Below are 22978 nucleotides of genomic sequence, written 5' to 3'. Positions count from 1 at the left end.
AAATTTACGCGTTTTGCATTCGCATTGGTAACAAAACCAAAGCTATGTCTTTATATTTCTGCTCTGCAGATGGAATGGCTTCGGCCGTGTTCCGATTGATTAATGGAAGTTTTCGGTCTACAGTTACTGTTTACATCGAAATCGACAAACGGTGATCTGGTATACCAGTCTATAGGAGTGTGTGTGTGTGTGTGTGTGTGTGTGTGTGTGTGTGTGTTTGTATAGCAGAAAAGTTAAATAGGGGAAAAAACAAATACCTGAACAGTGAACAAGTCTCAAGTGAACAAGATACACAATCTCGGTTTATTTTCCATTCGAAATCATTTATTCAATACTTGTTTGTCCTGAACGTCAACACAAATTCATGGACGACACAAAGTTGAACGAATTATTCGAATTATTATCTTTTGGTGAATGTAGGTCATACCTACAATGACTATCTCCCATTTCATTGGGACTTGGAATGCTGGAATGCCACTCGAAGTGAAACTATATCTACCAAAAAAAAAACAAAAACCTAAAATGACGGCCTGAGAAGAAAAACCTTTCCTACAAAACCTGTGCGCAGAACACAAACACAGAAATTTTTTAGTCAAAAGGCGAACATCAAATTTGCGAGCGCAAAAACCTAATATATTTACAGCGAGCGCAAAAGCATAACGGGCCTACTTATACGGAGTTTGCATGCTAGTAGGCTTGTTATACTTTTGCGCTCGCTGTAAATATATTGGGTTTTTGCGCTCGCAAATTTGCTGTTCGACTTTTGACTAAAAAATTTCTGTGTTTGTGTTCTGCGCACAGGTTTTGTAGGAAAGGTTTTTCTTCTCAGGGCGTCAAATAAAGAGTTGGTCCATAAACGTATATCTCACTCACTCTCCATCTCTGGCAGAACACAATCATTCCAAGAGAATTGTTAATTATGCATAAACAAGTGCAAAATTCAAAATCAAAGAAGAGGCAATGAATGTGCCTTCATTCAATTATATAAAAGAGGTGAAAAGGAGGGGCAGAACAATTGTTTCAGATGCATTATAATAAGTTGAAGCAAATACGCAAGTTTGAATGAGGATTCGGAAAAATGCAGAAAAAAAGCACAGACTTTTATTACCATAATATAAATACTCTAAGGACGCTATGCAACTTGCAATATAATAATTAGTGTGTTAGAAACAAAACAACTCAAACTTCGAACTCGAATTCACACGGACACAAATTATAATAATAACAATAGTTATAGAGGAATATACGATGCGTCAATCATACAATATATATTTTTTTTTTGTTTCATCCAAAGAATAGAAGAAAAAAAAACAAATTGAAATGAAACAAGACGTAGGCGTTGAATTGGAAGAAGAAAATAAAAGTGTTTAAACAAGTCTTAGTTTTGGTGTTGAATCATCAATTTGCAGGCAATCGGAGCTGTTTCACAAAAATTCATATTCAAAACTGAGAAAAAAATGTGTGTGTTGATTTTGTGTCTCTTTTCTTTTCATTATCTCATTTATATTGGATTTTATATACTTGGCCTGGGCGCTGTCGATATTTACCAAGCTCTTTACCTGCTGTTCCCATATTGAGAATACTTATTTCACCGAAATAACAACCTGCCTTCAGTGATGCCATCACAGTTTTACCATTATCAGCGACAACTTGTAATCGACCACGATTTACTATATACATTTCCTTGCCAACTTCACCTATATGCATCGTTAGTTTCCGCATTCGATCCGTGAATCCATTGGGTTCAGTTGTTTGTTGTTGTTATTGAGCAGCACGACACGGCAGAGGAACACCGAGATGGGGTAAATGGAAGACGACGAAATGAAGACAGGAACAAAAAAAGGGGTCGAAACAGCGAGAGAGAGAGAGAGAGAGAGAGAGAGAGAAAGAAAAAGAGAAAGATATGCACAGAAATAGAAATTAGAAATGTCACATCAGAATTATATTGCTGTTTCTGTTTCACTTCAACACTATGCTCACACGTCAATAAGCAACCCCAAAAAAGGGTTGCATAATTATAAAACTTGCTGTGAGCTTTACAATTGCAGTGAACAAAACAAAAGCCTGCATAAATTTCCAATTTAAGCGACACACTTTCCAAACACTGGGCCAAACAATAGATTAATGCTGTTTGGAACTCTCCGGGAGAGCGAATGGTGCGCTCAATGACATCCATTCCAAAGTCAAATGAGTGATTTGGATAGATGTCGTTTAAGTTTCGATTTTTTGATATATTTTGACAGGCGGCTAACAAAACAAATAGACAGGCACCATATCGTCCTCATTCATTTCAACGGTGTGATAACACAGGTACGAGGAATGAAAATACGGATTCCATGAGAAAAAAAAAATGTTTTTGGTATTTTGACATGCCTTCAAAAATACGTTACCTTTTCTGCAAATGAAATCGCCAGGTGAAAAAACAACCGGTCGCAATCGCAATACTAGTTCGCATAGGAAACCAGCCTCAGTATTTTGGAATATTTCTACACGTTTCAAAGTATCTAAATGGACGTTTATTGCTATTTCAGCCTGTTATTGTTTTTTTAGGGGAGAAAAAAATCGAAAACAAGAAAGATAATATCATGACAAAATGGTCAAAAGAATGACTTTTTATTTTTCATAAATCCAAACTTGCTAGTACTCGTACTTCATTAAAATTTTTATACGAAATTCAAATGTAGTAGAGCGGAAGTGCTGTGAGGAAGCGGATTTTTTTTTTCAAGGAAAAGAAAATTCTGAATTTTCGATGTTCAGTCACAAAGCGCCTGATTCCTCCCTCCCCCACAAATCAACAACATACCGGAAACCGCTCCCTCACTCACACACCACTCTCTAACACTCGGTATGTGTATGTCAAAAGCACTTGAACAACAAAGTAACATAAAATGACATTTTTTCCCATCTTATATAGTTCTTTATACAGTCAATTTCACGAAAAATTCATGTGAAATGACTACTCGGTGCTTTCATCTTATTATTCGAAATCCATGTACCAACAATTTGGCTCAACGATCGTGGCACGTGCCACCAGGTCATTTTCAATACTTACCAAATCTTTCAAGTTTCTAGCTAAATGAATTCATTCGATAAATTCGTTTTGGCAACTCTCATTGCTGCAAATTCTCTCAATTTCTCCATTTTTTTTCCTTCATCGTTACGTGCTTCTTCAACCATTTGGAAACTACATGCAATTTATCCGCATTTCTGGCACATTATACCGTTGAATGTTCAACATTATTATTGAGTTGAAAAATTGATAGATTCGGCGAGGGGAAAAAAGCATACACGATCGAATTGCAATTTTTCTCATTTTAATCGAAAATATCAGGTTATGAATCATAAACGATGAATTGAATCACCTGTTCAAGTTTTTGGGTAATGCATTTAAAATTCTATATTTTCATTGCAACGTTTCCAATGATGTTCAATTTAAAATTAATTTTTCTCCACTCATCGTCATCATTATCGTTTCGGATTAAAATTTAAGATTACCCGACGTGTGTACTAGTATATCATCATTTTTCTACCGTAAAGAATGATGATTCGGTTATAAATGCTGCAGAATTGCCATTTGATCATTGCGAAAGACGATGGCAGAAAAAAAATGTGATACAAGAAAGTAATCACTTTTGCGACGAAAATTAACAATAAATATTCAAAGCGATGCGTTACAAATGAATGTGTTGTTCACAGATCTCGCAAGGGGATGCAATAGCATGTTTGTTGTTGTTGTTGTGTGGTTGAACAATGAATAAATGACATGTATTACATGACAATAATACATATATGAATCGGGGCGTTGTTAAAGTAAAATAAAGATAAATGCCCTCGCTGATCCAAACGCTAGTCATTTTGTTTGCAAAGTTCACTCATTGTAATGGCGACGAAAATGGGGAACGAGAACAAATAATGTGAATGACAGTGACAATGAACAATGTACCATTTTTTTCCCACAATCCTCAAATGGATAAAGTTTTTTCTTTGCTCTGCCAACAGAGGAAATGATTGTGAAGTGATTGAGGATCTTTGCAAAACAGAAAAAGGGAATAGATGAAGGCAGGGGAAAGCACAGCAGTCATATGAACCGAATCCGAAATCGACATGAAAACGAAATATATATGGTAAATTGCGACAATGATACAGTTTGTAAATATAACGAATTTATGTATATATTGAGTGTTGTCGGGTGGTAGATCAGGTTTCGAGCATTTCGATCAAATTATTATTTTCCCGGAGCCTTTAAGCATAATAGAGTTACAATTCTCGTTTTCAAAGTGCACACCTCATATATAATGAGATTGTTAGAGATAGCTAAAAGTCGATTTCCTCTTCTAACTCATTCTACTGCACAAGAAACGAAATGGAAACGACAGTGCATGCGGTCCAACACTCGATGCTCAATATCTTCGTAAACTATTTTCGTATATGATGAAAATGATTGAAGTGAATTGCTGAGCTACCAAATTGACATTCTCCATCTCCTCGTCTCGCTGTCTCTTTCTTTGTCGTCTCGTTTTCGTCCGCACATTCAACATATCTCTTTCGTAGCAATTTCATTTATTCGTTTGAACGAAATTCTTGTTAAATGTCAACTCTTCCGATTTCGTCATTTTATCATTTTATCTACTGGATTTCACCACCGTTTCATTTTCCGTGCTTTTCTTGCCAAATTTTCCACTATTCGAGGTTTCCTTGACGAGCGCGCAGCCTATTTTCAGCTTTCAATAATCATTGAAAGCTCATGACTCAGTTACCAATACAAGTGCTGTATAATGTGCTAGTCGAATACCACGTGTTATGCGAAACACGATTCTTATGAAGGAAGAAAAAAACTGCCATAATGTTACTTTGTCATTTCTTGAGCAAGAGAAAAATGCATTGTACCACAATTTATAACGATATATAAAATGAAAAGATAGATATAAATTGTTACCTTTAATTTATCAGGAAGACACGATACAGCTCGTTCCTCGTCCGAACATTTCTGTGATAGCCATAGATAGTCAAACCATTTTATTACTTTCACTTGGAGATGATTAGGCACACGTCTCATTCGCATATATGTTTTTACACCATCCAATTTAGCTGTGTGTGTGTGTGTGTGTAGCGAGCATATGAAATGAAAATAAAAAACACAATTAATTTCCGTTTTTCACATGACGATTCATGCAAATTAGTTTGTGCAGACAGATGAGAGGAAAAAATGATGATTCGCATAAATTTAAATGGGTATTTAAATTGGAATGATATTCAAGCTCTCGCTTAGTTGGGATTTCGTACGCTCTATTTTTTTTTTCTTGCATCGTTTGATTCAACAGTAAATCGTCCAGGTGAGAGCGTCGAAAGCAATTTCTTATTTATATTACTCGGTTAAATGACAGCAGTAATTAAATTACAATATAAATTGCAATAATGTTTCGGAAAGTGAATTGAATTTAATATTAGCCGCACCTCGATTGACAGAGCATACCGGATATGAACATGTAAACCCCCGCACTCGAATGCGACTCACACTAAAATGTGTTATTATAATTGCTTCATTTCTATGTATGTATGTGGTGTCCCAAGCAAAAATTCACACTGAATTGACGTTGCGTTAACGCATGTCTGGCACTGTTCTCACACGGTTTTGAACGTTAAACCGTGTGGCTGTAGTATAATAGAGTGTGAAGCCGTTTGGCATCATTTTTGATTTCAAATAATCGTGTGGATGCAGTGTAAGTTTGTTCGGGTATCAAGAGTCGATACCAGAAATGGTTTCAAAATTCGCCATGATAACGCAACGGTCAGACACTTCGATGCTAGGGGGTAGACACGAAATAGCACTAGAAGAAAACTAGCAAAAATTGAGCATACTAGAAGTTACTAGAAGAATATTTGTGAACAAAATGAGTGATGCCTCTTCCATAAGAATAGCATTGCCAGTGGTTTTTATATGGACAAATTCTTCCATTTAAAATATACTGCCAATGCTTTGCTTATGGAGTTCAAATGTTTTGTTTACAAAAAGTACCATTAATCCTTCCATAAGAAATGCATTGGCAATGCTATACTTATGGAAGAAGCAATGGTACGATACTAGAAATACTAGCAGAATATTTGCGTTTCTGCTTGTATACTAGAAAAACTAGAAGAAACTAAACGCATATTTGAACCGATTTGAACAAACTAGCTATACTAGAAATTGGTGTCTAACCCCTAGCTTCGACGACATGGTTTTAAATGTAAAACAGTGTGGCTTTCACACTGTCCAATACAAACTTACACTGCATCCACACGGTTATTTAAAATCAAAAATGGTGTCAAACGACTTCACACTCTACTATACTATAGCCACACGGTTTGACGTTCAAAACCGTGTGAGAACAGTGTCCGATATGTGTTAACGCAACAATTCTGTGTGAATTTTTGCTTGGGTTTGTTTGTCTGTCTGCGCGCGTGTGTGTGTGTGTGTGTGCGGGCGGGTGGGCTGGTATGAGAAATGATGATGTAAATGTCGATGTTGATGATTCTAAGCGAATTTAATTTGACGCCACTCTACACGTCATAAATTTTCAGCCATGAACGTGATTGCAATGATATACCAGCATTATTCCATTTATCTAAAGCATATAGGTTTACGATGGCAGAATTAAATCGGCAAAATGACTTTTTAAAAACCGTTTTCATATCAGCCGTTCTTCAGGCCAAATGCACATTTCATTGAAATGGTTTGGAATAGGATGTTATTAAATCGACGGACATTTACCATCTGTCGATGGGTGTGCATGTACACGTACACAGAAAGAGAATTTCAACTCTTACAAATTTACTCATTTTGATTTGAAGATTTTTTTTATATATTTAAACATAAGACTTTGATGATATTATATTTTTAAGGAATTTTCGTAGGTATTTTAATATTTTATAATATAAGGACATACGTCTACATCGTTGTCATACTTCATTAAGATGCATACACGGCATCTCTGATCGACGTAATTGAAGAAAACTTGTCTACAAACTATTTCTCAATTGAATACTTGAAAATTCTAAGCAAATAATTTCCCCCAGTCCAATTTCTCGTTGCATACCATAGGAAAATATTAAATGTGTATCTTTTGAAGTAAAATGCATAAAATGTGCACTCAGCTCAAATTTCCGTTATTTAATTTGATTTGAACCCCGTTTTTAAGACGACTTAACCACTTTGAAAGTTCTGTACGGGAGTTGAAATTAAATGAAATTTTGTTTATCTAAAAATATGCATAATTTCAAATTCGTTTCAATTAAATTCCGAGCGTGACTTGATGGCCATGGAATAATGCGCAACGGGGTTTCAAGATGCAGCGAAAGTTTACATGTCTACTAGGTATAGTCGCTCACATTTTATGTTTGGGAGTGAAAGAGAGAAATAATTTCTTGCAACGAACACAATTTAACGATGAGATGATACGGCACACATAATCCCTTTCGAGTAATTATTTAAACATAAAATTCACATCCAGATCATCCGTTGCTAGTCCAAACACTACGATATTAATCCATCACCATGAGTTGGAACTTGATAATGATTCCGCTTGCTAAGATAGTGTGTATAAAACACGGAAATAAGATTTACGAAACTTTGCTTAGTTTTAAGTAGTGTTTTGGGTTTTATTGAATTATTGAATTATGTTCAAGTGATTATAAATAGAGTCGTTTCGTTTCTTTTTTCTTCATCTTCTTACATCTCGTCCGTTTCCACTTCCATATTTTTGCAAACCATTGGTGCAAGGCGTGCGAACAAGTGTTTGAAATGAAACCGATTTGATTGTCGGGTGTGTGTAGCCATCGTTCAAGTTCTGTTTTACAATCGCCAAGTGAATTATTAAAATTGCACGATACACCATTTTCCCATTGAAAGTCTGAACTAATAAAAGTCCTAATTGGCATCCGAACAAATCGATTAATTTAATGTGCATTTTATAGCTGTCTCACTCTCTCTTTCTCTCTTTCTCAACTGGATGAACACCCTTAATGGCGATTTCTTTGCAAGCTCTTATTCGTTCATTTCATTTCGTTTTCATGCTTTTTAATCACAATTTTCCTCAATATGTCGACCCATTACGACTCATTTGTACATTGAAAATGGTCGTTTTTACCATTGAACAATTTTGTGACAATTGATTTGATGGTGATTTTGTTTGGAAAAGTCATTCGTGCTTGCTGCCAAACACAAATGGAATTATTACAGTTTAATGCGATTGATTTTCAATCTTACGGCCGTGCAAAACCCCAATTACCATCAATTACAAGAAACTTGTTTAGCTCAATAATTGAATTGTGTTCATCACTAGACCAAGGTAAAATGGCTGGTGATAACAATTGCAGAAGAACAAGAAGAACACCTTTAAAATTCAAATATGCCATTTCTTTGTACAGCGATCAGGAGAGATCAACCCAAGCATATATACTAAGAATATGTAATTGATCCAATGTGCACTTTACACGCTTCTATCCATTTTTTTCCGCTTGTTTGATCGTTTCTGTTATATTTCCTGCATAAATTCGTAGGAGATAATCGGTTAGTGGAAGTTTGTGGCATGTGCGGGTTTGTTTACGTATGTGTTTATTGTATGACCATTCAATATGGAATGGTGTATGTGTATGTCAAATGTGAAGCAATATAACATATGCACAGAGAACAACGGCACAAAATAAAATAAACAAGATTCTCAATTTGTATTTAAACAAAATCGCTTCATGGCTCTAAGCCACAATCAATTTTTGTCCCATCTTTTTCACACACCTCTCACTCCGTTGCTGCCGTTGAATGTTAATTATAATGACATTGCAGTAGTCCGAGACCGGTTCCACTCTACCCTCATTCATAATCCAATGAATGCGCACATATATGGTGCCATGGTGCGACGGTGAATAACAGTTGTTTCAATAATCTCTCTCTCTCTCTCTCAGTGCAACTGAGAGGCGGCGACGGGCGCTACAGTATTTTCCACGTTTTATATCCTTTGTCTGTTTATTGCGGTCATCTAATGTGACTGTGTATGCAATTGGCCAGAATATTCATACTGCCATATACAGAACTGATCGGCATAATGCAAAACACAAATTAGAATTAGTTTCAAAATGCAATTACCACTTGATTTCTATTAATTGGTAAATATAAATTGGATTTTAAGTGAATGGAGTGAGGCGAAACGGGGGGAGAGAGGGAACTAACGAGGCAGAACCATACACATACGTTATGACACGGCCAAAAGCTCAAGTCCATTAGTCCACGCTGCTCAACCAGCAATGATAAATTTCGGGTTATTATTTGTCAATGTTAAAGATAACCGTTTTCGATTCGATGGTTGTTATTACCTAATGCCTGTGTATGTTTCACCTGGTCCGTTTGCCCCGCCAATCTCATGTTTTCATAAACAGCAAGCATAAAAATAATATCACATGCGAGAGCCGGAACCAATGAGCAAGCAACGGTGGAAAAAAAAGAAGAAGCTAGAACGCTTTTGAATACACGACGACTGCAGAATTTGTGCCGTTGTTTTGTGTTTTTAGCGCATTTACTTAGCGTAGCAGGGCAATCATGTATGTGGCATCATTAACAAACACGTTCCCATAAATACACATTTTTGACTATGAAATAAATGAATTGTCGTCATCGCTGAACATCATTAATGCTATAATTAGATTTTAGGACATGAATTTCGTTTAAAACTTGGTCCAAAACGACAGCAGCAGCAGCAGCAGCGGCAACAAGAACAAAAATGCGTTCGTATTTAATATTAAAATTGGAATAGTGTCACATTCGATGCAAGCATTCAACATATTCAACGTCATGGTATGTGATTTTTTTTTTCTCTCTTCTCTTTAACGTTCAATCAGGAAATTAAAGGTAATGCTATCACTATTTGCACATGTGAGCTTTAACCGGCCAACCGACTGACCTCTATTGTGATCTGTAATGTAAACAATATTTGATTCCGGAAAATCGTATCAGGTGACACGATACAATATCCGAATTAGCGTTATATGAGGAATTTTCAAAAAATTCATTCGATTCATACGAATCAAGTTTCACATGACATCACACAACATGGTAATTTCATCATTTTTAGTGTGTGTTTTTTCCCTGCATAGCTGGCTGGCTGCATATAATACATTGCATCTACTAATTTAAGAGATATTATCTATGTCAAAAAAGTTGGAAACATAGTATCGTTTTAATTAAGTTGATTATACCCCCAAAAATTAGGTTAAAAAAAACCAAATCAACTATTGATGCAAAAAGTTTGGACATAGTCCCGAAATATATAGTGATAAAATGCATAAATCAGACCGAATTCAACAAAAATCGAGTCCATATTTTCCGTGTGTTTTTCTTCTCTTTTTGTTCGAAACTAAACTGTGCTTCGCTGAGCTTTTTTGTTGAAATATTTTATTTGAATTCCAAAAATGAGAAGAAAAAAAAACCGCGTGACATCGAACCGCGTGACATCGAACATTTGACATCGAACCGGTGTATTTATACTGTCTATTATTATTATTCATCAAAAGTCAAGCCATCTCGCTCTCTCAATTTCTGTAGTCTCGCTGGCTTATTTGTTTGCTCTCACTCACTCCCGCTTTATGCCAAGGGCTGTTTATTCATTTGCAAAACATGCGTATAAACATGATGAATACATGGCGAATTGGCATTGTCTGCGATTAAATGCGCATAATTTGGAATGTGTATGCAAACGGCAATAAAAAATGATTGTATATGGGTAATATATGTTATTAATGTTGCGTATTTTAAATGCAAGCTTACATCGTTGAGCTGCTTCTTGAAAATCACGTGAAAAATTCCAATTATAATTATGGTTCGATAGAAGTTGTTGCGTCCAGTTTATTCAAGGCCGTTCAAATACCGCATCTATTGCTTAGCAATTTTTCTTTCACTCAGCTATAAAGATCAAATACTTGAAGCTCATAAAATAGGGCCAATTGTTTTATTTTTTTGTGTATTTCCTTCCACAAATATTCTTTTATTCGAATTGGTTGGTGTGATGCTCTTTTTTTTCGCTTGTAGCCATACTTTTGTGTGTTTTCGATCTAATGATGTTTCACGTTGTGAAAGAAATTATAGGTCATGATGTTTCGCATCATTTCTTACCAAGATTTATTCATTTGCTGTCGCAAATGGCAAACATTTTATGATTGAAGTTAATAATAAATAAAATAATGATTTTCCGATGCATTCATGAATATAACGATCCGATTGCGAACGAGAGTGAATTAAATAGATCTTTTTTTATTGCGAACGTATAAACCGGCTTATATATGTATTTCCCTCTTCTCGAAGCGAATCTCATGAACCGGATGCAGTGGAAGGAAAATCTCTACGCAGACGAAATAAAATGAAATGACATAACAAAGGGAGGGAGGGAGGTAGAGAGAGAGAGAGAGAGAAGATAAAAACGAAACAAAACAAACTAAGTGGATGTGACAACAACAACGATAAGCGGCAAAAAAGAAGTTTCAACTTTGCGCTTGATTACTCACGAGAACGTGATTTGATTTATTTGATATTTGGATGTCCTATTTTCTTTTGCTTCTAATTTTTCTTCTCCATTCGTTCGTTTGTTCGTTTGCTTTGTATATTGCCATTCTGTGCACTACATAGAGTTTAATACGGTCTGTTGATTTAGTACGCCAATGAATAGAATACATTTTTCACGAGCATTTCGATGGTATTCGCATTTGTTGTTGTTATTGTTGGCCATATTTTAAAATACCAAAACGCAAAATGGTGACGAAAGTTCGTTTGAGGCATCAGGTGATTGGCGATAAGACGAATGTTTACATATTCAATTAAAGCGAATTTACCAAATGCGTATAATCAGATCATGAGTTCGTAATGGCATCGGCAATGAGAAAAAAGAGAACATGCGAGATGATTAATCAGTCAGGCAAAAGCTCATCCAAAGTGTGTAACAAATGACATGCTCGCTCATGTGCTGCGGATTCAACCACACAATAAAATTACACCTCGATATCCATGCGTCATGTTTGCCGCATTATTTATAATAATTACATTATTTCATGGCTCTGAATCACTAATGAGCATCACTCACACACACACACACACACATGTGTTCAACGCCCATACGCAAAAAATATGGGTGAAATTGTGAAAGGAACATCCTTTTTATAGGAGACGATTTTCAAACGCTTTTATCAACACTAAAGAAATATTGTTCGCATAATAAAAATTTGTACTTTCTGATAATTTTCAGCGGTTTTTCTGCTCCTGCCTTCAGCCATATACAGCGTAACGTGTGGCAAATAGACGTCATTTTCGGGAATATATTATCAATTTTCACCAAGTTGAACGGCAATCCCTTTTAAAATCAACGCTCAACATCAATTCTTGTTTGTTTTGCATTTTCTGCCAGAGAATCGAGTGCATTGTGTTCGTGCTAACGCGGTTATAGTAACCCGTTATGTAAAAAATGTTATGGGTGGCTAGCACTTGGTGATTTTTATTTGATATGATAGGCAAACATTGAATTATATGCTAGATTTTATGAGATACAAAAATACTATATATTTTGGGGATAGGAAATTCCCGTATTGTTTGCTCACTCAAATGAAACGAGAATCAGGAGCGTGGCGGCCAACAACAGCAATACCAATAACATTCATGGCTCAACGGGTGACTCGATGGCTGTTTGTGTATGGTTTGTTTCACATTTCATATCCTGTATACATCGTAAACTCGCTGCGAGAATCACACACACACCAGTCACAGTGCATAAATTGTTTGGTTTCACGCTCGCCGCCCCCCCCCCCCCCCCCATTCCATCCGGAACGCTATCACAACAAAGTCATGGGAAAAAGTTGCATGTCGTTAAAATTCCAAAAACGAATGAAAGCAAAAAAAATCGAAGCGTTTTTTTTTAATTTGCATTTTAACTTATATATTCCGTTATAGTCCGTCAGTTGATCGACACAAAAACCATCAAATTATGAGCGGCGCTTATTTTTACTAGCCAGAGACAGCCGCTTTCTTCATTAGCATTAACCTATCTCAGCTGAACGAATATTTATTTTCCAACTTAGCTCGCACACCGCTGCCGCTGCCCCTGATACTGATGCTGATGCTGTTATTGTTGCAGCTATTTTTATTATCATTATTGTTGGTGTTGTTTTGGCTTTTGGGTGGATTGGAAATTGGCTTTTCCAACCACTTTGATGAGCTGTCAGAAAACCGACCGGAAACGCCAATGTTTACGTTTCGTCAACATCGAATCGCTTTGAGCTTTTGGTTTTTCTTCTGTTGTTGTTATTATTGTTGAATGACATATTCATTGCGCTGAGAGACCGGGCAGTTGTGCTGCACACCAGTTTGATAGCCCGAATATTTTGTTTACACGACAACAACCAAATTCAATGGCAGCCATTCGGAAGGGAATTTCAGGTTATCATGGCTACCGTGTTACCGCCGATTGCCATTTGCCCGATTGTTGCTGTTGCTGTTTCAATGTTTAAAAATGTCATTAAAGTGACGTCCACAGTTTTAATTCAATTAATTTGGAATTTCATTGATCGGGTTAATTCGTTGAATTTACTGTCACTTGATTCATTCATTAGGTTAATTGAGCAAATAGTTTGTCTATCGACCAAAGAGATATTTGCAAACTGGTAAAGTTTTTCGTATGCAGACGAATATTTTCTTCGTTGAACGACGTTCTATGCCTCAAGTGACAAAAGTGAGTGCATGATACAGTGATTGAAATAGCCGGCATTTCCATCAAAGTCCGGTAGTTCCAAGGAAGATGGCAGAAATTAAAACAGTAGTTCGCCGTGTTTCCAATTGATCATCAATGGGATATTTCGGGGCGTGGAAACGAAACTTCAAACGTATACTACGCGCCCAACGTAGTGAACGCAAGTATATTTTGACAGCGGATCTAGTACTACAAATTCGACCTTGTAAATTCTACCTTGCAAAGTACAGCACTTTTTTAGCATTTGTGCTACATAGTGAAATTCAGTTCTATACACGGAACACGACAACACAACAATTTTCAAGTTCAAATTTCAATTACACGCATTGAAAGTTTGATTCGATAGCGTTTAATTCAAATTTGAATTTTAAAATATTATGTCGTCATGTACCGTGTATATATTTGAATTTAGTAGCACATATTCTACACATGTAAACTATACTTTACAAAGTGGAATTTGAGGGAAAATAATTATGGAAAATGGCAAATTCTTGTTTTTAATATATAAAATACATCTTTATATGCGTAACAAGTGCAATGCCTTGCTACATACGCTGTATTATATACTATGTAGCTGAAGTTCACTATGTAGTATACATACTGCACATGTAAACTATACTTTACAAGGTAGAATTTCTGATTTTTCAATGGAGAGTTTCCTCAATTTTTCTCTTATACTGGACTCGAATAGCTTATCCGATTGTGTTGGAATTGCTCTTGGCTACTGCCATGAGCAAAGAAGCATTGATTCCTGGATTTTTCGTTCACTCATTTCACTTCAAATTCAGTTGATTTCCCTTCTTTGTAGAGATGATAACAATCATTTTACAAAGAACTACAAGGAAAATCAAGTGCCAATATATATTGGTTTTGATGGCCTTGTTTGGGTAGAGTCGAGATTGAAGTGAAATGAGTGAATGAAAAATCCAGGAATCAATGAATAGAAATGGGCTCAAAAAAGACAGAACTTCTTCGAAAATCGCTACCAAATGCGGAACTTTTCTTTACTCATGACAGTTGCCAGATACAATTCCAATACAATCGGACAATCTATTCGAGTACTTCCCAAAAAAAATTTTTGGTCCAATTTCAAAAATCAGTGAAAAATTGAAGATTTCATTCTGCAACTATGCTTTTCTTCCGATATAACTGCTATTTGGATATTGGAATTTTATTTTTGTATCACAAAAGTTATCTATGCCAAATTCCAAGTAAATTGGATGAAAAATTGATCATTTTTACTTGTAAAGTATAGTTTACAATACAATGCATCGAGCGTCATGGTATACTTAATCAGTTTATTTATATTTCCGTACAGACTTTGAAAACTTCTATTCCAGTAAACAGTAGAATGTATTCAGATTGGGATTTGTTCGACAAAGTTTCATTTTTAATTTTTACGGCACATATGTTTATGGAAAACAACTCCCGACAAAACGTGATAAAATAAACCTCACTTCAATTTTATTTTGATTGTTCAAAATGTCAAAAATATGAACAATAATTAAATAAAAATGGTGGCAAATGCTAATTGTACTAGTTTCAATCAGTTTATTCTAGTACGTTATATACTGGGAGATCAACAAAACATGCTGTGTAGCAATGCTAAACGTAAAATCACGCAAAATTGAACATTCATTTAACATTTCATTCAATTTATTTGGATAATTTTTATATAGGAAATGAAGTTTCTAGACATGGGTTTTAATGGCCTAGTTTGAGTAGAATTTACAATGGCGTGAGAAAACAAATTGAAAAATCCAGGAATCATTGAACGGAAAAGTGGTAAAAAGTCATAGAACTTATCTTAACGAGTTTTAGATTCAAATAATGTTCATTGAAAAAGGAATTTGAAAAAAAAACATTTGAAAAAAATTCGAAATTATTATTCAAAAACATTTACAGGAAATCATAAAGCAACTGAAGATATTTTTCATTTTTGTTGGGAAACGTAATAGATCGTAATTGATACTACGTGGGGCGCGTAGTTACTTGTGGCAGCACACAGAACATAACTACGCGTTTCTGGGCCCCGGGATATTTGTGACGCATCAAAATTGGCATTTGTACTGCAATTTCGCTTTTTTGGATAGTTTCAAACGAGAATATATAACTCTATATCTAAATTCCTGTAGTTGTGAGCTTTCAATTACCGGCTGTCACTCAACATTCAATGTATACCTACTATTGTCAGGAAACTAAATCACTGGTTAGCAGAAAAACGGGATTTTAAACATCTGGAAATTCTGCAAAAAGCAACTTTGAAAACTTCTGTTGGATGCGCTTACTATTTATCTTCTTCTTTCAATTAAAATAAAGTAAACTTGCACAAGCAACAATTGTTATGCTATTGTCGCTTGCGGCGCAATGAGCGTACAGTTTTTCTTCTCCTCAGTAGGCTAAATTTAGAGCATCGAAATGGAAAAAAATGGCATCAGCCCACCGAATGCATTAGTTCTCTGAAATGAATTCTCGCTGATTAAAGATCATCAAATCGATTTATCAATCCGCTGTTTTCGCGAAATTCCTTCTATTGGAGAGGCTTTAAATGCAACACTGAAACACAAAATATGAGCTATTGCCAGCTATGGCAGCATATAATTTGTCTGCTAGCAGCCAACAAAGTGAAAACATTCAAAATGGCTCACGAAAACTTATGACCGAATACAAATGAACAAAGCGAAAGTATGAAAAATGAGTGCAAAGAAATTCAAGTAGAAATTGTGAGCGCGCGCGAAACACGTAAATAATTTAATCTCATATTTCGCATTATTCCAAATTACATTAAGAGTATAAATTTTCATTAAACGCATCTCTTGAAAGAGGCGAGAAAAGCAGAGAAACAAAAAGAGCTTGCTTCTATCGTGAATCGTTTTCTTCCGGCTTCAATTAGAAACATGAGAGATGAGCGAATGAATACATACACACACACACATACACACAAAACAGCGCGAATAACTTGTGGAAGTGAAAGCGGTAATCATTTCTTTAAAACTCGACACCGTTCGCCAAATCAACGATGTGACGCACCAAAATATCGGGCCAAAAGAACACCATAATTACCGGAGCAAATATATAAAAGCTGAATGTGTATCAAGTGTATGTAATGACCCAAACATTCGCTCTTCGAAACAGAGAGACTTGCTTTGAATGGAGTCCTTTTGATGTGAACTAATTGTTATTTGAAAACTGCAATTTGCAGATATTAAAGTATGATTATGCGAGTGCCAAATCGCGACTTGCGACTTCTTTTCCATTCACTATGATGCTATTGCTATTGCAACTTCTTACGTTGCGTTCGCGAACTGAAGAGAAAAAAAAGAGGAACCGATAGAGAGGGAAGAGGGAGAGAGAAAGAGAAGGTTTAGCGACCATTTGTTGTACTTATGCAAAACATTATATGCTGGTGTGCTAAAAGACCGTGCTTTTTATGGCACATGCTACGAATCTCATTGCTGATACTTATTGCTTGGCATAATTAGGGTACAGTGTTTCCTATTTAATTATAATGTAGAATATGTGTACGTTTATGATATAGCAAAGAAAATAATGTGCTCTTTGAGGATATATTCAAACAAGCGCATAGACCGATGCTCAGTATCTTGTGTTGGTCATCGTCGTACGGTTCTTACATCCGATCACATTTATCACAGTCGTTTCTCTCTTTCACTCCTCCTTTTTTTTGTATATTCAAACGTTTTTCAACACGCTTCAGTTTGCTTTGGTCTTTTCTGTTATTTTCGATGGAAATAAGAAGAAGGAAAACCATTTACGTACGCAAATTTTCATTTGTGCAGTATAAACGGATGTTGACTGTTAAGGTCAAACTTTGAATACACGCAAACAGTACACAGCATATACAGTAAATGCTGTAACATATGATGAAATCGCAAAAAAAACTGATGTGCTCAGTGTTCTAGTTGTTGTGTACTGTGCTGTGTTCTTCCCTCGTTCTTCTGTGTTTCGCTCCGGAATTGCATGTGATAATGCTCCTACTGCTGTTGCTGCTGCTGATACACGATGAAAATTCCATCGAACTGAAATCTGATTTTTACTTATGACGTTATTCCCGTTATACATACACGCAGCGTTCATGCAGTCGAGGCACTGTGAGCATTCGAGCGGGATAGAGTGTGAGAAACAGAGCAAGAGGGAGAGAGGGAGAGAAACTTTTGCACATATTCCTTGCGTACGATTCGACATAAGAGCTAAAAATAGCTCTTAAATGTATAAAAAGATACGAACCGTCTCTATGCGACAACTATACAAAAAAGCTATTTTTAGAAAGTGGAGAAAATTGGGTTACACTTCGGTTCGTTCGTTCGTACTGGAATTATTTCATGTCTGTACACGCTATGCTCTCCCTGTTTCGGCGTGTGTGCCACATTTATCTGTATAATTTATATAGAATATGGATGTATGCGGCAATGTATAAAAAACACCACATATTTGCCTCGCTCATGCTTTCGCGCGCGTTATGTGTGTACTCGGTACTGTGTGTAATTGCGGGAAAAAGTCGCATATTGCTGGAAGCGCTCCAGTTTATGAGAAGCAAAGCAGAACACGGAGAGAGGGTACAATTTAAACCAGTTTGAACGGTGGCTACATCATCAGTAGCATGAGCTACTCATCAAAACAGAACATATCAGATATATTTTAGTGTATTCGATACGCATTATTTTTCATAATAAGCATCACATCGACAATGAGCCAACACTCGAAATCCATGTGACTGCGTCAATTCATTCGCTTGGTTCAGTTCACGTTTCACCATTGTATTTTGAACGATGTACGGTATGAAATTGAGGGTATTTTAGCAATTTTTTTTTTCGTGTATGTTGCTCGTTTCGATTCGATGAGGAGAAAAGAAGAAGAGAGGAATACACACTATTTTGGTTCAATCACTGAACGGTGTGGCATAATCGAGCAATTGCCATCATCAATGTATCTGAATCATTGATGGAATCGTCGACATGTTTATCTGTCAGTTTTCTCTCTTTCTCTCTCCGTCAATGCGATGATCCGAAAATGTTGAATAAAATGTGAGAGATGAATGCAGCACATGTCATTGGCAATATACTATGTGCAAGCACTATCGAAAGCTCACAATATGATTTATACGTCACAGATTTTAACATGTTTCATAGTTGTTGGTGTGGATATGTGTTTCCATTTCGATTTCATTTTATTTGGTGTGTATATAGTACACATATATATATATTCACAACGTCGACCGCAAGTGATGATGCCATCGGGGCTCTCGCTGAAAGATGTTTATGGTTCAATAATCGAAACGAATGCATACGAAACAACTGCTTTAAAATTTAATGGTGAGCGAACGGGTGAGAGGGAGCAACGTGCAAGCAGCGAACAAACAGTAAACAACAACCGCATTTGTATAAATTTATCATTGCGTTAGCGCAAATGTAACACCGAACCTGAGCCCATCAACCGTTTCACCATCACCGTTTTGTGTACCATATATTGAACGATTTATTATTTGTGCCCAGGTCGATTCACATCCCATTTAATATTAAATGCGCCTAATTAAATTCAAATTTACTTTGCTCATATTATTAGTAGTTTTTGGCATTTGTTTTTGTGCCACTTGTGCGTGAATTTGGTAATAGAAGGATTAAATATGGTATAAATATAAATTGTGGTTATATCAAAGTCAGTGATTGGATTTTTCGCGCCATTCGTTTATAGACATTGAGCATGAGTGAACAGGAGAGAGCGAAAGAGAGACACGAAATATGATACGACCGATGAAATTAATATTGCGATGGTGTTTTCAATCAAAAGCATTCAAAGCTTTCCTATTAATTTTATGCTTAATCAGATATTTCACGAAATGGATACGTGTCGAACGGTTTCTTATTACTTACTCTTGTTAAAGCAGCGAGTTCGATGCATTTAGCACAATGCGTAAGCGAAGGAACGAGTAAAAAGGAGCAGAAATGGAGAATGAGATTCAAAAGATATGCAAAAGCGTTGGCAAAATACGTTCCAAACCGCACCGTAATTGAATGCATTGGACTTGAAGCGATAAGTGAACCGATAAACATTCATGACAATGCCAGCAACTCCGTTCGTCAATTTATTTCACTGAATCATGCTTAAAAGCGCCGTTTCATCAGCAACGAAGTGTTATTGAACGGCCGAAAGAGACGGAGGAAGTAAATGGTGAAAGAGATAGGGTGAAACGCACGAGAAAAACACTCATATTTATCATCATACAATAAATTACATGAACTTAATGAAAAATGGAATTCAAATTAATTTGAAATGCTGTTCACCAAATGAGGATCTATTTAATCTAATTATTAATTTACACAAATGCACGGTTCCATGTACTTGTTCACAACAACATACTTACACCCTCTCCACGCCTCTCTCTCCGAAAGCATACACTTAAAAACAAATGCAACAGCCTCTTCACAACTTTTCAACAGCAACCTGATTAATACGTGTCTTGTGTGGCATAACCAAGTGAACAAAATTATTGCATAGCCCATTGAACACAGCCAATGTGTGTGTGTATGTGTGTGTGTGTGTGCGCTGTGCGTACTTTTGTGTGCAAAAATGTCATTTGCACTTTCAACATGTGAACTTAATTAAATATGCGGTTTGTGGCAAAACGAAATTCATAATTAAATCCATTCGTCCGCGAGCGAAATACAATTAAAACTTAATATCATCATCATTTTCATTTGTTATCGATTTATAATTTTATGCAACAATGTGTATATGTGTAAACGCAATAAAAAAAACAACAACAACAACATTAGTCGGCGAATGTAAAGCAATCGATAAAGCTTTTGTTCGTTTGGTTTTTTTTTTAATATTTCGCAAGCACTCTCCATCCCCACTACAAAAATTCCGAAACAATAGTCCAAAAAGCCTTTGTGAACCATTGTTTGTGATTGTTGAACTAAATTTGCCATGGTATTAAGAAAGTTTTTCCAAGTAAGAGAGTTGGTCGGAGAACAGAGCGAAAAAGAGAAGGATAGGCAGACAGCAAAAAGAGAGGTGGAGTACAAATCGGCATCCTTGAAATCCCGATAGATTGTTGTCGCCGCAGAATCGTTTAATTAGACACGCCAAAATGAACATTTTGAAGTGAGAACATCTACAGTCATTCACATGAATAATGTCTGGTGGTAGTGGTGGTGTAACAAAAAGTTGGTGGACAGTAAATAAATTTTGGCGTGCTATTGACGTTCACATTATTTGTTGTTCTACAGAGCCACTCTCTTACGTCTCATCGAAAGCCCCAAGCAGCAGACCGAATATTGGAAAATGTGTATAGATGTCGTCGCGTTCGCATAAGATACAAACATCGAAATAAATAATTAAAAATCGACTGTGTTAGTGCGAGCAAACAATTTTGCAGGTGTTTGAATAAAATACTTGGTTGCATACACAGAGGGAGATTGATGTAGAGTGAGAGATACAGAGAGAGAGATACATACGTGAAGAATATTGAACGTAGTGATCGAGTTTGATGTATGGATAACCAGTTAAAGTATTTATGTTTACAAGATATAAACGCTAGAGAAGAAATCGGAATGGGGAAAAGATGTAGAAGCGAAAAAATCGGTGTTGAGCACAAAAATCCGAAATAATGTAAAGATTATACGCAAAACAAATGTATGTGAGACCACACGTGAGGTGAGTACGAATGACGAATGACGTGTGGTGTGAATTTTCTGTTCAACAAACATGTTTATCTTTATCTCGTGTGCACACATACGTTGCTCGACGAAGACAAAAAACCAGTCATTGGATGTAGTTTTTCTTTATTTATTTCATCGTCGTCGTCGTCGTCGTCGTTGTTGCAGCTATAAGGCAAAAAGTGTAAAATGGAATGCTCGAACGCAAACATCGAGTGTGAAGTAGCTATGGGGATGATGGAGAAATTACAACACACGGGAAAAAATATAACAATATAAACATCATTAGGGATTTTTTCACTCTTGCTACACTCTCTCTCTCTCTCTCTTTCCTCACATCTTCTTCCTCTTCTTCTTATTGTTGTTGCACACGTTCACGTTTGCTCGTTCGTTAGATCCTTGTTGCTTCAATTCCATTCAAGCAGCCACTTTCTTTTCTCTTTATCATTTCGAGGATATTTAATACTCCGGCAAAGAAGCATACAACAATACATCAAATTGAATGTTTCTCTTTCTCTTCGCCTTTCGTTGTGTGTGTGTGTATGTGTTTGTTTCTCTATATTCATCTGCTTGTTTGCTCCCATTCCATGTAGTGCGTAGCGCTGGTTTATTGTTGTTACCGTTACTTTTTTTTGCTGTTGCTGTTGTTGTTGTTTTTGTTGTTGGTAAGTGTGAAAATTAAAGTAAAAAAAAAAACAGGAAATCCGTACAAGCACGCAGTTCTTTGCGGATAGGAGCAGAAGTGCGAAGCCAAACTAAGCAGAAAATACAATGGCTACAAGTCGTGGTGGTTAAATTAGCATAGGAATTTGGCACCAGCATTAAAGCGATATACGGATTATCATTAGCTCATTAAGTTGGAAAAAAATGGGGATACGATGAAAATCGGAGATACAATGACAGAATGCCAGAATGCTCAAGCCTAACATATAATGGCAGCAGCAAATACGAACGAGCCGCAATAACAGCACAAATAATACACACACACATACACACATACACCCACAAAATAACACGAACAAAAGAAAACAAACACGCAAAAGCGAACGAAAATCACATAGAACAAACAGAACACACACTACAAACATATAAATAAACACTTATAAGCAGATACACATAAAAACAGAAATGGGCAAATAACCTGAATAATAAGCGAACCAGAAGAGGAAGAAGAAGAGGAAAAACGAATTCGTTGCAACTTCGGTGGTGTCAGAATGTGGAGGTGATGGTTTGTCACTCTCTCTCTCTCTCTCTCTCTCTCTCTCTCTCTTTCTCGTTCCCTCACATTGTGAGAGATGCATTTCATCTCCCATTTGTGCCCATGAAACACGGCAATGCTCTTTCTCTCTCTTCTCTGTTAAGTGGGTCTGTTGCATCACCTTGGAGAGTAGATAATACATGACTTATTTGTAGCGTTCAGCTGTGGAACATTTTCGAAATCTTCAGTGAATTCGTTGGATTCAATTAAAGTGTCAAGTCGAATTTCGTCACTATTTACCTGATAAAACCTGAATGGAGCTGGGAGTGCTGCTGGAATCAAATGTA

At 36.3% G+C, this 22978-nt stretch overlaps 1 protein-coding gene across 2 annotated transcripts in view; it reads right to left on the bottom strand.

The window, feature by feature from the left end:
• The window catches only part of LOC129578000 (cyclic nucleotide-gated cation channel alpha-3), a 69819-nt gene that overhangs the window by 10478 nt on the left and 36363 nt on the right, over nucleotides 1-22978 (bottom strand). For both annotated transcript variants that reach the window (XM_055466014.1, XM_055466015.1), the window contains 3 exons: nucleotides 4937-5088; nucleotides 2391-2532; nucleotides 1548-1697 (listed from right to left, as the gene is read on the bottom strand). In XM_055466014.1, coding sequence (XP_055321989.1) covers nucleotides 1548-1697; nucleotides 2391-2532; nucleotides 4937-5088 — 444 coding nt within the window. The remainder of the gene's footprint in view (nucleotides 1-1547; nucleotides 1698-2390; nucleotides 2533-4936; nucleotides 5089-22978) is intronic.

This window comes from Sitodiplosis mosellana, unplaced genomic scaffold, assembly GCF_009176505.1.
Source record: "Sitodiplosis mosellana isolate CC-2019 unplaced genomic scaffold, AAFC_SMos_1.0 Smas_scaffold_6226, whole genome shotgun sequence".
Taxonomy (NCBI): Eukaryota; Metazoa; Arthropoda; class Insecta; order Diptera; family Cecidomyiidae; genus Sitodiplosis; species Sitodiplosis mosellana.
The sequence above is the reverse complement of the archived record's forward strand: the minus strand, read 5'-3'. Positions and strand labels throughout refer to the sequence as shown.